Raw genomic sequence first — 15070 nt, 5'->3', positions numbered from 1 at the left:
TTTCACGACAACATGCACAGCACGGTGTCCTACAACGGCGCAACCTCTGAGGCCTTCCCAGTCAGCAGCGGAGTAAAGCAGGGCTGCGTCCTCGCGCCTACGCTGTTCGGAATCTTCTTCTCCATGCTCCTCCAATACACCTTTAAGGACTGCAGCGAGGGTGTCTTCATTCACACCAGATCCGATGGCAAGCTCTACAACCTGGCCCGTCTACGAGCCAAGACCAAAGTCAAAGAGGTGCTCATCCATGAGATGCTCTTCGCCGACGACGCAGCTTTGACATCACACTCCGAAGAGGTACTCCAGCAGCTAGTCACTTGCCTTTCCCACGCATGCAAGGAGTTCGGACTAGCCATCAGCCTGACGAAGACGAACGTTATGGCTCAAGGCACGGGGACTCCCCCATGCATCACCATCGACGGATACACCCTGGAGGTTGTCAACGACTTCACTTACCTCGGGTCCACCATCTCGAGCTCTCTGTCAATCGACCTAGAGGTCAACCGGAGAACCGCCAGGACAGCCACAGTTATGGCCAGACTGAACCGGCGAGCGTGGAACAATTCCAGCCTCACTGAGAAAACCAGACTGCGCATCTACCAAGCCTGCGTACTCAGCACTCTCCTCTATGGCAGCGAGACGTGGACCACCTACGCAAGGCACGAAAGGAAACTCAACAGCTTCCACATGAGGTGCCTGTGACGGGTCCTGCATGTCGCCTGGCAGGATAAGGTCCCCAACACCGAGGTGCTGAAGCGAGCCAATATGAGCAGTTTGCATGCAGTTCTTAGCGAGAGACGCCTCAGGTGGCTCGGCCATGTCAAAAGAATGGATGCAGGCCGTATCCCCAAAGACCTCCTCTACGGTGAGCTAGCAGAAGGCAAGAGGATGAGAGGGCGCCCAAAACTGCGGTTCAAAGACATCTGCAAAAAGGACATGACACAATGCTCCATCAATCTCAACACATGGGAAGTTCAAGCAGACGACCGCCTAGCCTGGAGGCTCACAGTCAGGCAAGGTACGTCACGTGCAGAGGCTGCGCGCAACGAGGAGGCGGTCCAGAAAAGATCGAGGCGGAAGCAGCGTCAACAGCAGCAACAACGGCCATCTGCCTTCACCTGTAACAAGTGTGGCAGGGATTGTCACTCCCGAGTCGGACTGCACAGCCATTCTCGGCGGTGCAGATAGACTCTCAGGAAGCTACGCCATCGTCTCTCGAGACGGACGGCTGCCGACGATATATATCCTGACCTGACATCTGGTCTCCTAACTAGATTGAAGCATCCAAGGATCTTATCATCTCCATTTTCTATATCTCTCAAAGCATCTGGCTCAGGCTGGACCCATTGTCACTATTAATTAAGCACTTGTTATAATTTAAATGTAGAGAATCCCACTCCTTGTTATGACATATATTTAGAGACCTCATCTCATAGGTGATAACCAGTCAGTGGCTGTTGGAAGCTATGAACCTTCTGCTTTGGAAAAACCCTGCAGAACCTCAGGGGCTTTCTCAACTTGACTGATGATGGAGGGCCTGGCTTAACATTCCTAAATGAGACAGATGTCTAGCTTCTTCAGAGCTGGTCGATCCCTTCCCACACAACTGGGCTCAGAGAGCCTTCTAACACAGGATGGCACCTCCTAGCAACCTCCTACTTCCTCCAAATAATCTGACATCATCTCCAGGCTGTATAGTGGCTTCATGAGCAAAGGAAGGTTAAAGCCAAGGGCTAGCTATGCCAAGACATCTTGGATTTAATTCACTGTGTTGGGGAACATACCAGAGTCTGGCACAGCTGAGCATTCCTCCCTCTGAGAGAATAAATTAAGCAAATCTAGAAACATACTGGTGATTTCCTAACCATCCAATAAAATCAAAGACTGCACCAAAGGCCCTGGTTCTTAGTATGTGGAGGCAGACTGTGGTTCCTGGGCCTGGCTTATTTCTCACATGCCTGTAGGGATTCGCTTAATTGTTCCTCCCTCAGACAAGTCAGGGGTCTGAGTAGAGCACATCCATTGCACTTTGTATTCTTCTCTGCTGCCCTGAAAACAACTGTAATTAAGTAACTGTCTGTGTGTCCCAGCTCTGTCTCCCACTGTGGAAGATAAGATCCATGTGGTCAGGCCCGAGGCTGTCTTGTTGACTGTTGCGTTCCCTGTGTTCAACAGAGAGTCCAGCCCCAAGAAAGCATGCACAAATATTGATGTTGGATGAATAAATTGACCCCTTAGTTGAAAGGCTTTGCTGACCTGGTTGTAGGTGCTTTACCAATGATCCCACTTTTACGACTGTTCCTGAAGCTTCATGACCCAGTACCATTGGCTTTTTCACAATAAAATCTCCAATTCGACCATGCTGCCAGTAGTGGACATCTGAGCCACAGATTCCAACAGAATGCATCCTCAGCAGCACCTCTGATAAGAAAAGGGAGAAGGAGGATCAAGTGAGGGAGGGAACAACCCCTGTATCACCCTGAGGCACTCTGATGATTCTCCTCTGGAGGAAGGAGAGGGCTTGGTTTCAAAGGCCAGGTACAAAGTTTAGACCACAGAGGAAAACAAGCTAAACAGCAATCCCAATTGAGTCTTGCAAGACAAGAAAGCATCCACAGAGCAAAATAACTGCATGTGAGGGTTAATTCTATGCACCACCTTGGCCATGTGCCGAGTTGTTTGGTCAATCACTAGATGTGTCTGTAAAGGTACTTTTCAGATGTGATTAACAATTTAGATATGAAAGCAATCTAAACGTCCATCAATAGATAAAGAAAATGTAGTATATATACACAGCATAACATTATTCAGCTATAAAAAAGAAGGAAATCTTACCATTTGCAACAACATGGATGGATCTTGAGGGTATTGTGCTAAGTCAGACAGAGAAACACAAATACTGTATGATCTCACTTATATGTGGAATCTAAAAAAACAGAAGCAACAAAAAGATGAAAACCAGGTTTGCAGATACAGAGAACAGATTGGTGGTTGCCAGAGGCAAGGGGTGAGGGATCAATGAAATGGATGAAGAGGGTCAAAAGGTACAAACTTCCAATTGTAAAGTCAGTCATGAGGATCTAGTGTACAGCATGGTGACTATAAGTAAATTCCTGTGTTGTATATTTGAAAATTGGTAAGAGAATAAATCTAAAGTACTTCTAAAGACTGTGACATCAACTTTTACCTGAATTTCTAGAATGCTGGTCAGCCCTACAAATCTCAAACTTGCCAGCTCCCACAATCATGTGAGCCAAGTTCTTAAAATAAATCTCTCCCTGCCCTCTATATACATGTATAATAAATCTATATATAAGTAAATCTGTATAATAAATCTCAGTTCTGTTTCTCTGGAGAACTCTGGCTAATACACAGCATAAACAAGATATTATTAGTAGGAAGAAATGTATCAACCATAAGAAAAAAAACTATTTTCTAGGCTATAACTGTTAATGTGTTACGCCTGATTCTTATCTCCTCATGAAAGGGAGGCTGGCAGAATCTAGGCTTGGCAATACTTTGTGAGCTATCAGGCTCTGTTTTCATGCCTGTTGTTTTGTTTAAAAGTGCAGTGTCAATTTAAACCACTCATATATTTCAACTGGCATTTCAACCTTCACAGGTTTGAATGTAGTGAGATTTAGTGGTATTGTTGTTGTCAGTTTTCCAAGTTTAAAATAATGATGCTACTGAGCCCCTTTGCTGAAATAAGTCCTGAAGGATTACTGGCCTAGTCTGACTGAGATGACCATGTTACAAGTATCTTCCTGAGAAAAACAAAGACACCCAAAGCTGTGCTATGCATTCAGTGTCTTACACTGTCCTTGACACAAACCATGGATGATCCAACAGGTGTGGCTCTGTAGAACTTTTCCATCTTTGGTTTTGGTGAACAGAGTAAGAAATGACATGGTGAATTCTGAGATCCAAGATAGGGAAAAGTCCTTTGAGTTAAGAAAATTGTTTCAGAGTTTCCTATCTCAAAGTTACCAGTTTATAAAAAGAGGTTAAATCTGACTTGCTAAAACTCTAGCTGAAATGTACCATTATTTCCTCTTTTGATTCAAGGACAGCAAGTCACAAGCAACATCTAGTGATTGACCAAACAACTGGGCACCATAGCCTAGCCAAGTTGACACATAGAAAAGCAGTACCAGGATTTTTGAGTCCAAGACAGCCCTTGTTTGGCCACCTCTAGAATCAACACCAACTTTTCAGGACACAGTGAGCTGTCTCTTTCACTGCTCTAAAAATGATATCTTGGTGAAAAGACTTAAGCCCTAAAAATACAGTACTTGCTAGATACTGGTAGAAACAGCTCTTGTCTGTATTCTTATCACTATAAACCAATAACCCAACTGACCTTTGAGAAGCAAAGCTCTGAAGGCTCCAGGAAAGCTACCTGCAATATGATGTTCACACAGAAGCTACAGTTGGGTAAGGTGGGGCAGCACATCCCAATTAATAAAGGACAGAAAGGGGACCTGACTGGCTGGGTGAGAGATGAGCTATCTATAGATATTCTGCCTCTTGCTCCCAGCCTCACTGCAGGGTCCTGCAGATCATGAAGTGGGATTCCAGGGATGGGAGGGATTAGAAAACTGTCATCAGGGAGCTGCCTTAACCAACAGAGTGGCATGACCTCCTCGGGTACAGACACCACCCAGGAAACGTGTGTGTCAACTCAGTCGCAGGCTCGCATAGTGAGAAGACAGAAAGAGTGGCGCAAAAGTGATGGGAACCCTGCCCCAGTGTGCACACCAACTTTCTGCACCTGATTGATTAGGGCAGTGGGGCAGGACTCCTACCTCCTCCCATCCCCACTGGACAGAAGGTCTTGGTCTTTCTGGCATGATGCTCCCTTTTCTAACTAAAACATTATGTTCTTTAGACTCGTTTCTTTTCAAAATTTGGATTCAGTTACCCAAATAGTGGCTTATAGTGGATAGAGTAACCTAAGATCAAAAGAAGGACAATTCTGTTTTTGGCATTTTATGCCAAAAATTCTTTGGGAAAAGGCAATAGTCAGATGTGGTAACTATTCTTGTCCTACCACTATTTCTTATAGTGCATGTAGCAGCCAAGTGGAGTCTGTGGAAAATGGACTAAGTGGAAAGCCTAACCAAAGCATGGTTTTTAATGGAGGCAAAGTACAAATTGTAGCAGAAGAGGGGTGAGGGAGCAATGCACATGTGTCTCCAGGGGAAACAAGAAAATATAAGTTGTGTATGCCAAGGACCTACCATTTGGGCCTGGTTCAGGGATGGGATAGTTCTCCTAAAGGAAACAAAATAGAACAATAATTTAGCATGAATAATAAATTTACCTTATGAACATTTTCAAATTTTTAAAAATTAAAGTGGATTTTCATTAAAATATGTCTTAAAATTAACACAGGCTAAGGCTAAACTGCTGCTGGGTGGATGCCTGAGGGGCTACACAGAATAGTGCTGTCCTCACCTCGCTCAACCAGGCACTTTGCCTAGGACTCACAAAAAAATAAGCTATGTGCTTCCCAAGGCAGAAAGGATGTTTGGGCAGCTTCCCTAGATCTGCCTTTCCTGTCAGATTCTTCTCTCCTGAAAACACGTTATTAGATACAGATCTGTTTGGTCTGACAAACGTGGACAGGGAAGGATGAGGGTGTATCTGGCAGCTGCAGAGGTTGGAAAAGTGTGAGGCTGTGCTTTTCCCTCTACATCAGGGCACACACTAGGCTCTCTTGTCTTTCTTCCTCTCTTTTTTCCTTTCTTTCTTTCTTTTGGGGGGAGTCCTCTCTTTCAAAATATCCCATGTGGAATTTTAGAGGTCCCTGGAATACATGAAACCTTTATTTTGAACTCTCACAGGTTCAAAAAGCAATCTGAGTTATTGCAGTGTTCACAGCTGTTATTATTTTCTCTCAATGCCAACTGGCTAGGAAATTCCTGGTGATGAGGAAGGACAGTGGGTGGTCAGATCCAAGTGTTTATTTTATTAATTCTTTGAAGGCAGCCTCGAAGAGGAAGGGTTATTAAATGTTTACAGCACTTACTATGTGCCAGACACTGTTCTGGGCTTTCCACACTTTACAGACATGATCCTCGCCATAGCCCAGTTTGCAGATAAGATAACCCGAGGCTGGGAAGTTCAATAACCTGGTCAAGGTCACACTGCCAAAGAGTGGATAAATCGGGGCTAACCCCAGGTGTGTCTGATTCCCAAGCCTACCTCAATGCAGCCCACTGCACCCCCAAGGTGGATTATGCTTTCTCCTTCAGGGATGATGGAAGGAGCTGTCAATTGGGTGATGAGAAGGTCGGAGCTGGGCCCCATAGAGCACTCTGAGAGGAGACACTATTCAAAGCTTACCTCCTTCTGAAAGCTTCCCCAAGATGCTTTTACAGGTAGCAATAAACAACACTGGGGCTATTTAACTAACAAGATAATGAGCTACATCCAAAGCAGCCTGATGTGGGCAGAGGGGCTCAAGGCAGTTTTTCATCTCTTAATAATTTAAACTGGCTACATCTGGAAGGAAGGAAGTCCGGTGGGAGGGAGACAGAGAGAGAAGGGGATAGGGAATCCATTTAGAAATGGGCAACTCAGGATAGCTACCACCGAACTCTTTTTCAGAGAAGTTGCTAGAGGGAAAAAAAAAAGTTGCTGGTCCCACATCTAACATTATACAACATCAGGGACTGCTGTGTAGTTGTGTTTCTGTTATACTGTGTGAAATTTAAAAATTTTAAACCGTAGGTTAAAACAGGCTTTTATTTCAAACATGGAATAGCACACCACCCTGCCCCCTAAAGGCACTAGAAGGTAACTTCCCAGGCACTGAGAGAATTCCACAGCATACTAGTCATAGTTTGCCGCCAACCAGGCCAGGCCTGAACACCGTATTTGAGGGTGGAGAGGGAGTAAGATACCAGCTCACAGCAACTGATGGACACACCAAGTAGTCGCTGGGTGTCACTAGGAATTACTACTGTAAATATTTGCCTGAGTTAACAGAAAGGAGCAGCTTTGACCTTGCCGCAGGAGCAAGGCTGCAGTGACTTTCCCAGACACTAGAGGGTACTGTACCGCTGGCCTGATTTTTCCTTAGTAGCAGAATACACTTCACGGAGAATTTAAATACCTCTCCCTCTAAACCATCTTTCCCTTTGTGTCCTTTTTTTTTTTTTGCTAACTCTAATCACCCTTACAACTCAGCTTGGCTCATGACTCCCCTCTCAGCAGGAGACATGCCGCTTGAGCACAAGACCATGTTAAGATCAGCCCTTAAGTTTTTTTAGTATCCTAACCACAGCTGTGGAGCTCACAATGTTTTAGAAAGTTATCACAGCATGGCTACTTTAAAAACCTTGCTTTTTGTTGGTGACGTTGGCTATAATCCTGTTTACTTAATCACCTGTTCTGTCTCAGATTTCAGTGGTGATATTCTTTCATTTATCCTATTTCTCATTTATTAAAGTTTCTTAGCTCCTCTGAGTTCTGGGACTTTCACTTTATCCCCACAGCTCAAGCAGGCATATTCAAGGTTTCCTAAATGGGATTTCTGATCTGTGAGTGATGGTAACAAAGAGATAAGAGTTCAGTAACTTCTTTATTGTAGTTATGTTCAGTTTTTCACTTTGTTACAAACAGTCCACAAACATATTCTTCCTCTATCCCCTTGCAGTCTTCCCTCCCTAACTGAATAAATCATGTAAATACTTCAGGAAAAACTGTGGGAACATGGAGTCCTCTTAGGTGCCTCTAGCATCCTGAATGTTATCTTGCCCTTCCTAAATATATCTTCTCAAATTAGCCTAAAACTATTTCTAAATATATCTTAATGGCCCCTGTTCCTCTACTTCCACCTGCACATCTGAGTTCACACCCTCAGGACATCTGGCATGGGCTGTAGCACTGGCTTCAACATGAGGAGAAATCAGGGGCAGACACCTTTTCCCTCTGCCAGCCAACCTGAGTGGTGCAGTGGTGAAGAACTTAGATCCTAGGATCACCTGTCCATGTACAAACCCAGGCTCCTCTCCACCAGCTGTGTGACCTCAGACTAATTATATAACTTCTAGTGCCCTCAGTGTCCTTCTCTGTTTAATGAAGATACTCATAAAAGGGAGTACCTGGCTCAGAGTATGTTAGCTCTTATTACAAAAGAAAGAAAATCAAAGTTCTTTTTCGGCAATTAGCTCACAGTATGATCGAACCAGCTTTGGACAACTTTGTTCTTTTCCTCTTGAAAGGGTAAAGTTTTTATTGTTTCAAGAAAACATTGTATTTTCCTTGTTTTCATTAAGAGTATTTAACTGCTCCTTTAAAGGCTGTAATAGGGAAGTGAAGCAGGATTCCAGCAACGTTATAGACTTAATTCCTTCAATTGTAGATGAGTGTAAAGCCACACCCCCTGCCTTCCAGTGAGGAACAGCAGGATAGGCTCAGAGAAGGTGGTTGTTCATGCCCCAGGTCCTCAAAGTCCACCTTCTCCCACCTGCCAGGTCTCCTGTTAACCAGTTGGCTGGCTGCCCTGCACACTTAAGGAGCACAGAGCAAAAGACCTTGTTTTTGCTTTCCCTCCCTCCTCAAGTTTCCTTCCCTTGAGTGCCTGAAGGGTGTTTTGAGGATGGGAGGAAAGTCCAAAGTTTTTCCAGTTGGCCATTTTGTCACAAGAGGCTTTGTTCTTGGCATTGATCCTGGCAAACAGGGTCAAAGTAGAAGGGTCAGACACTCTCCCAAAGTCCACTCAGCCATCTCCAGTGCAGGCTCTCTGGGCTCCAAGCCTCCTGAATTCTCAATCCCACTCTGCACTCAGTTGCTTATATCCAGGGGAACAATTTCACTACTGACTGATCCCTCTCCTTCAAGATCCTACATGAGGTGGGAAGGGAGGGGAAAAGAGGCATCTGGAATAACTTTCTAATTGCTGTGGGAATTGGAGGAGATTTAGGATTGGATGTGTTGGAATTGTGGTGTCTGGGGACATACAGGTGGGGCTGTCCAAAAGATGGGTCGGGGTAGGCTCAGAAACATGAATCATGAACAGGGAATGAAACAAAACCCCGCAAGAAGCCTTCCCTGTCCTCACCAGGCTGGGAAGGTGACTCCTTCTTCTCCCTTAAGTTTCCCCAGCACCTGGAACTGAATCCATGCAGAATGGGTAAAGAATTATTTAATTTTCAGCTGTGATAAATAAAGTTAAAAACAATTTCCTCCTAATTCAAAACGTGTGAACTCAACTATACATGAATTTACTAGACGATTATTTTTAGGTACAAAAATAAACATTTATTTAATATGAGAAATAAAACTATAACGAATCACAAGTGTTAAAAAAAAAAGCTGACTAGAATGACAAAATTCAAAAGACAGTAAAACAACTATTACTATTATTTGAATTATTGACATGCCAAGACAATTCTTTAAGCAAAAATACAAAATCTCTGAGCTTTTTTGGATTCTTTAGTCCAGTGACTTTCAACCTTTTTCATTTCATGGCACACATAAGCTAATTACTAAAATTCTGCAGCACACCAAAAAATATACTTTTTGCTGACCTGACAAAAAATAGGTATAATTTTGATTCATTCACATAGGATGGCTATTGTCGTGTTAGCTGTTGTCATTTTTTTATTTGACACTAAGGGAAAAGAGGTCAGTGCCCCTGACTAAATAGTCAGGTATTGCATGTTTTAAAAATTCTTATGGCATACTGGTTGAAAAACGTTGCTGTAGTCTGTTAGTAACATTGAATAATTGTTCACTGTGTTCAGGCCTATGTAATTGAACATTTACATTTTAAAAAAAAACTATTGAACTGAATATCACTTCACAAAATCTGAACATATTTTCTCCAGTTATATGAATACAGATTTCTCATCCTTAATTTCCTTTTGTTTTTCTATTTTTTTAATTTTAGAGAGAGGGAGAGAGAGAGATCGCTTTGTTGTTCCACTTATTCGTGCGTTCATTGGTTGTTTCTTGTAGGTGCCCTCATCAGGGATCGAACCCGCAACCTTGGTGAATTAAGACAATGCTCTACCCAACTGAGCTGGCTGGCCATGACTTTCTTCTTAATTTCTGTCATGCAATTTTAAAAGAGAACCTTTCCCTACACACATTAATTCTAGTTTTCCCTCTTAGAATAGGGTTAACTTTTACCACATCTCTTAATAGTATAAAACTTACTACATAAAATGTTAAAGTCCTATTTGTGATATTGTTTACTGCTCTTCCTGCTTTTCCTCTAGAGGAAAATGTTAGCTCTTGCAGACAAAGTCACTGCACTTCCATAGCAGTATTGCTGTATTTAATTTCCTGTTGTTTATCTATTTCGGGTTTTGTTTTAATGCTGAAACAGTTAATATAAAAGGAAGGAAGGTATTTCTTTGGGCTATTTGCCCAGTTCTCTCTTTTTTCTGGAGGAGTTTTAAATCCTATTTGCAGTCTCAACTGCCTTTGACTGATAAGTCTAGCTCAGGTATATTAATTAGCCTGCATTTCCCCCATCAGAGTAGATGCTGCTCCTTAAAGCCTATGAATTTGATCATACAGAAGCTGCTGGCTCTATCAGCTGGTGGCAAAACTAACCAGGGAGACCAGGGAGAGACATGATGCTCAGGACCACTTGGGCTGTGGCTTGGACTATGGGTGTTCAAGGATTCCTCTTTCTACAATCTCTTCCTTCTCGCGCAGAAATCTTAACAGTAAAGTGTATATGCAAGGAAGAGGACATTTTAAATGTGTTATATCACAGATACAGGATTACTTGAGTTTTTAAAATATTGTTACAGGTTCAAAGTAATTCTTTTGACTCAGTGTATAATACACTTTTCTGCTCTTTACAATTCAACATCAATCCATCATTCTAAAATTATTATTTTCCCTTTAACTTGTTCTCTCCACATACAGCTAATGACAAAACATTCAGGTGTGCATCAATGCCTGGAGATATATATAAATCCTATAGATAACCCTCCGTGGTATTCAGCTCCCTGGACAAAGGGACTGTGTCGTTCCTGTTCTCCTTATCCAGATGCTTGTGCCTAAAATCTGGTAAAACTGGTTATCAGGAATAAAGGAAATAAAGTGTACCCATGAACTATTATTGATATGTAATGCAGTATGTACATGAATTGACAGGAGCATTTAGAAATGTTTACAGCATTTTGACATTATTGTAACATCCACAAAGTTTGTGAAGCATTTGTAAGGCCTGGGTATCCTAAAAATCTCCTAAATACAGAAACTAACTCGCGCTTTTCAAATTCACATGATCTAAGTTTAGTTCTTAGTAAATAAAAGCTAGCTTAACTTTGCTGGTTTAAATAACAGACATGTGTTTCATCTGGGTTTTACGAAAGTAAGTCCATGTTAATAATTGACTTTGATGTCTATGAAGTGTTTTTAGAGGTCAAATGATTTAAAAAATGAATAGTCGGGGCTATGGGAAACCCAAGAGGGCCACTTGGTTCTTCCCTGCTCCTTGGGTTCCCATTTTTCAGCCTTTGATTCCTTTATACATCAAAGTGCATTTAAGCTGGACTTTGGTGAAGGAATTTATGAGTTGACGTTATTGAAAGGCATCTTACACTATTGTTAATGTTTGATAAAGTCACTTCAAGAAAATGCAAAGTGTGTAACTGCTTCCTTTCACAGCCATCTCCCAGGAGACAAAGACTTTAGATCTTGTTCTTTAGAAAAGACATCAAATAAAAGAAACTCTCCAACCTCATTGGAAGGGATCATATCAGGGGCCTAACCACAAATGACCATCTACCTCTGTCTCTGACACTTGACTCTGCCTACAAGGGACATCAAAGACTCCTCTAGAAGGAGAAACAGCTAACATCAGAGGTAGGCAGCTAGCCCAAGACATCGACAAAGCCTGTTTAACTGGATTGGTATTGAACTCAGAATTTTGTCTTTACCTATTTGCTAATGTATTAGTCATACAAATAGGTATACTTATTACTTGGACTTTTCCTATGTACTCCAACTGTTTACAATTACTGAACATGTGTAAAATAACTGTTAATACTCTTTTTCATGATTTATGTAAATATTATTACTAGATGCCAAATACAGAAAAAGGAGACAAGGCAAAAATAACTGTTAATACTCCTTTTCATGACTTATGTAAATGTTATTACTAGATGTCAAACACAGAAAAATGAGACAAGGCAAAGCTCGGATCATAATGGTTCAGATGAGAGCAATAATCCAGGGTTCTTTTTTTTTTTTTTTTTACAATGGAGGCCATAAGACCTGACTGCCTTCCACCTACCTGCCCTTCCTTTTTTGGGAAAATTTCACCTCAACTCATATCCCATGGTTACGGTATTGCCCCATTCCCAATGAGCAATTAGATGATGAGGTTTCCTAGGAACAAGCCATCCTAGCTCAGTGAGACCACATTTTCAGACCAAAAGGTTGGTCAACAATGCATCCTTCAGACTGATTTATGACCAAAAGGGGAAATTGTAAGTGATAAAGAACTTCTTTGGAAAGTAATTTCACAGGATGATGTGATCTTAAATTTCTAACTGGACAGGTCACAATGAACAGTCACATCCCAGGTATATAACTTCTTTAGTAAAAGGATTATCTTTGCCTTAAACAAGCCCTGTCTAGGTTAACACACCTTTGAAATACACCCTTTTAGACCCCTCCTTCTAATATATAACTACCCTTTTAGACCTCTCTTTTCTAAAGCAGACCACCCTCAAGACAGCCCAAAACCTCATTAACTATCCTATAATCCAATCCCCACTTTGCCTCCGCCCATCTTCATGTAATCTTCCTTTGTTATCCCCTTAAAGTGCATTTTAAAAACTGCAAAATTTATTCTCAGGCACATTTAAGATCTTGTTCCCTGGCATATGTCATTTGGACATTTCTTAACATTGACACCTTCAAGAATCAGCTCAAGCAGTATTCATCTCTAGGGCCTCCTCCCTGGGCCAAGGGCCCCTCCCTAGAGGCCTTTACTCTGTGTCTTCCATCAAAGTCCTCACACTATTTTATTGTTTATTTCATCTATCTGTCTCCCTAGAGCAGCTTGGGGTTAGAAGCTGTGTCCTCCTCTTCCTCTCCGAACACCCAGTCCATGCTTGGCTCATGGAAGGCAGCCTCTCATTTAGTAAATGTTTGTGGAATAAAGGACTGAGTTTGAAATCACTCTGTAAATTGTATAGAGCTATACTACATTTCCTTACTCATAATACCATCTGGTGTTGGTAGCAATGAACACTAATAGTGTCACTCGAATTCAGGACCTTGAGTGGAGGCCCTCAGGTGTGTGAAGAGAGCACTGGAATGGGAGTCTGAACCTCTTGAGTTCTTGTCTGGGCTCTGTTAATTAACCAAGCCTGTCACTCTAGTGATGGAATTTACATCAACTGATGAAATGCAGAGTTGGATCAAGGCAGGAGTTCTTAGTCTGGAATCTACAGACCTCTTAAAAATCTATGGAGGGGCTTATAGGAAGTCTAGTAACTCTCCAAAGTTGTCGAATTCTGTGGGGAGAGAGACCACAGATTCTCAAATAGTCAAAAACTGCTACTCTGGATAATCTCCTGGGTCTCTCCAATCTAGATCCTGGTGATGTATGTTCTCTTTGCAGGGAAAGGAGGTGCTAGAGAGCGGCAGGGATAGAGGGCACTTGTCCCACGTATCCACCACCATCCCAGACCCATCTGAGATGGACTTTGTGAAGGCAGCCTGGCACTACCCCAAGGCTGACTCTGCAGCTCCCAAAACTTTGGCTTCATTAGCCAGAGAGCAGAGGTAGGGTCTGGGCAGAGAAGACATATACATAATGCTTTTAAAGGGCAAGGGGAGCAGGATCAGAAAGGAAAACGGCTAGGAAGTGAACTGGCTGCGGACTAGGAGAGGCAAGGAGGAAAGGAGCTTTATAGACGTAGAGTTTCAAGATCTAGCAGTCTGGCAAAGGCACAGGGAACACCAGAAATCCTGGTGATGGAAGCCTGTGCTGGAAGAAAAGGAGGAAGGAAGGAAGTACCTAGTAAGTGCTGAGTACTCTCCTGATCATAATCATCATGCAAAGGAAGTTTTATCACCCCTAGCAAGAGATATTAAATACGAGTTCTACAGCTTTTTAAATGTCCCTCTGGCCCCCCTTTCTGCTCTGCACTGTCTGCCCAGAGGAGAAGTTTAGGGCATGTCCTAAGTCAAGCAGCCTCCCTGTGTGTCTTCTGAAAAGTGCAATGACAGGTGGACTATCTGGCAAAGGAGGGTGGAGGCAGGCGTCAATCATTTCGCAACCTACCGGGGCTCCAGCCACGTGCCGGCCTTGGGCTAGGTTCTTGAGGCACGCGACAAGAATCCTGCTCTTAGCGCCTAGCACCACATGCCTATCGCCAACCGCCAACCGCCAACCGTCAACAGCCGACCCCCTCCCTCACCCCCATGGTAACCATCTGGGACCTGAGGGCCAGGAGCCGCAGGGTACAGGGCCAGTGCCCGGCTGGACTTGGCGAGCTGGCTCCCGGCTGGGCTCTGCAGCCCGTGGAGCAGGGTGGGGCTAGGTTCCCCACTCCCCCTCCCGTTTTACCAGGCGCAGGTCCCCGGGTCCGTGTACCACCAGGGAGAGGTTCTCGGTCTTGGTCGCCGCCATGTCGCTCCTCCCTCCCGGGTTGAAGCTGCAGTCCTTAGGACGCGTGGAGGTTCTAGTGGCTACCGGGCCGAGGGTCTGGGGTAAAAGGCTGAAGGCCGGGCTAGCGCTACGCGGCGCGAGCGCAGCCGGGGGCGGGGCTTCCTTGTTCCTGACAGGCTGGGCGGGGCTAGAGGGGAGGGGCGCGGCTGCCAGGCTCTAACCCTTGAGAGAGCCCCAGGCTCTGGGCGCTGGGAAAGAAAAAAGCGGTCCGCAGCCTCGATCCCCCTCACATCCGATCAAGCATTGCTGTCTTGAAAGCAGCCGTTGTCTACGCTTTGAGAACAGGCGCCATCCGGATGCAAAGTCCATGTTGGCCCTGTGTCCCCAGCATCCAGCAAAGTGCCTGGCACAAGTAGTAGTGAATGAACGAATTGGTGCATTAGTGTGAAAAAGCTGTGAAATGGAATC

The 15070-nt window shown here is 43.7% G+C and overlaps 1 protein-coding gene across 1 annotated transcript in view; it reads right to left on the bottom strand.

Moving 5' to 3' along the window:
• Positions 1 to 14757, bottom strand: part of SORD (sorbitol dehydrogenase) — a 32306-nt gene extending 17549 nt beyond the window's left edge. The window contains exons 1-3 of the mRNA XM_090270533.1: positions 14561 to 14757; positions 5244 to 5277; positions 2257 to 2421 (exon numbers count right to left, since the gene is read on the bottom strand). Coding sequence (XP_090126659.1) covers positions 2257 to 2421; positions 5244 to 5277; positions 14561 to 14623 — 262 coding nt within the window. The 5' untranslated portion in view covers positions 14624 to 14757. The remainder of the gene's footprint in view (positions 1 to 2256; positions 2422 to 5243; positions 5278 to 14560) is intronic.
• Positions 14758 to 15070: the final 313 nt, after the last annotated feature.

This window comes from Furipterus horrens, unplaced genomic scaffold (assembly GCF_987537825.1).
Source record: "Furipterus horrens unplaced genomic scaffold, mFurHor1.1.pri manual_scaffold_3, whole genome shotgun sequence".
In the NCBI taxonomy this organism is placed as follows: domain Eukaryota; kingdom Metazoa; phylum Chordata; class Mammalia; order Chiroptera; family Furipteridae; genus Furipterus; species Furipterus horrens.
This window is presented reverse-complemented; position numbering and strand designations above follow the sequence as displayed.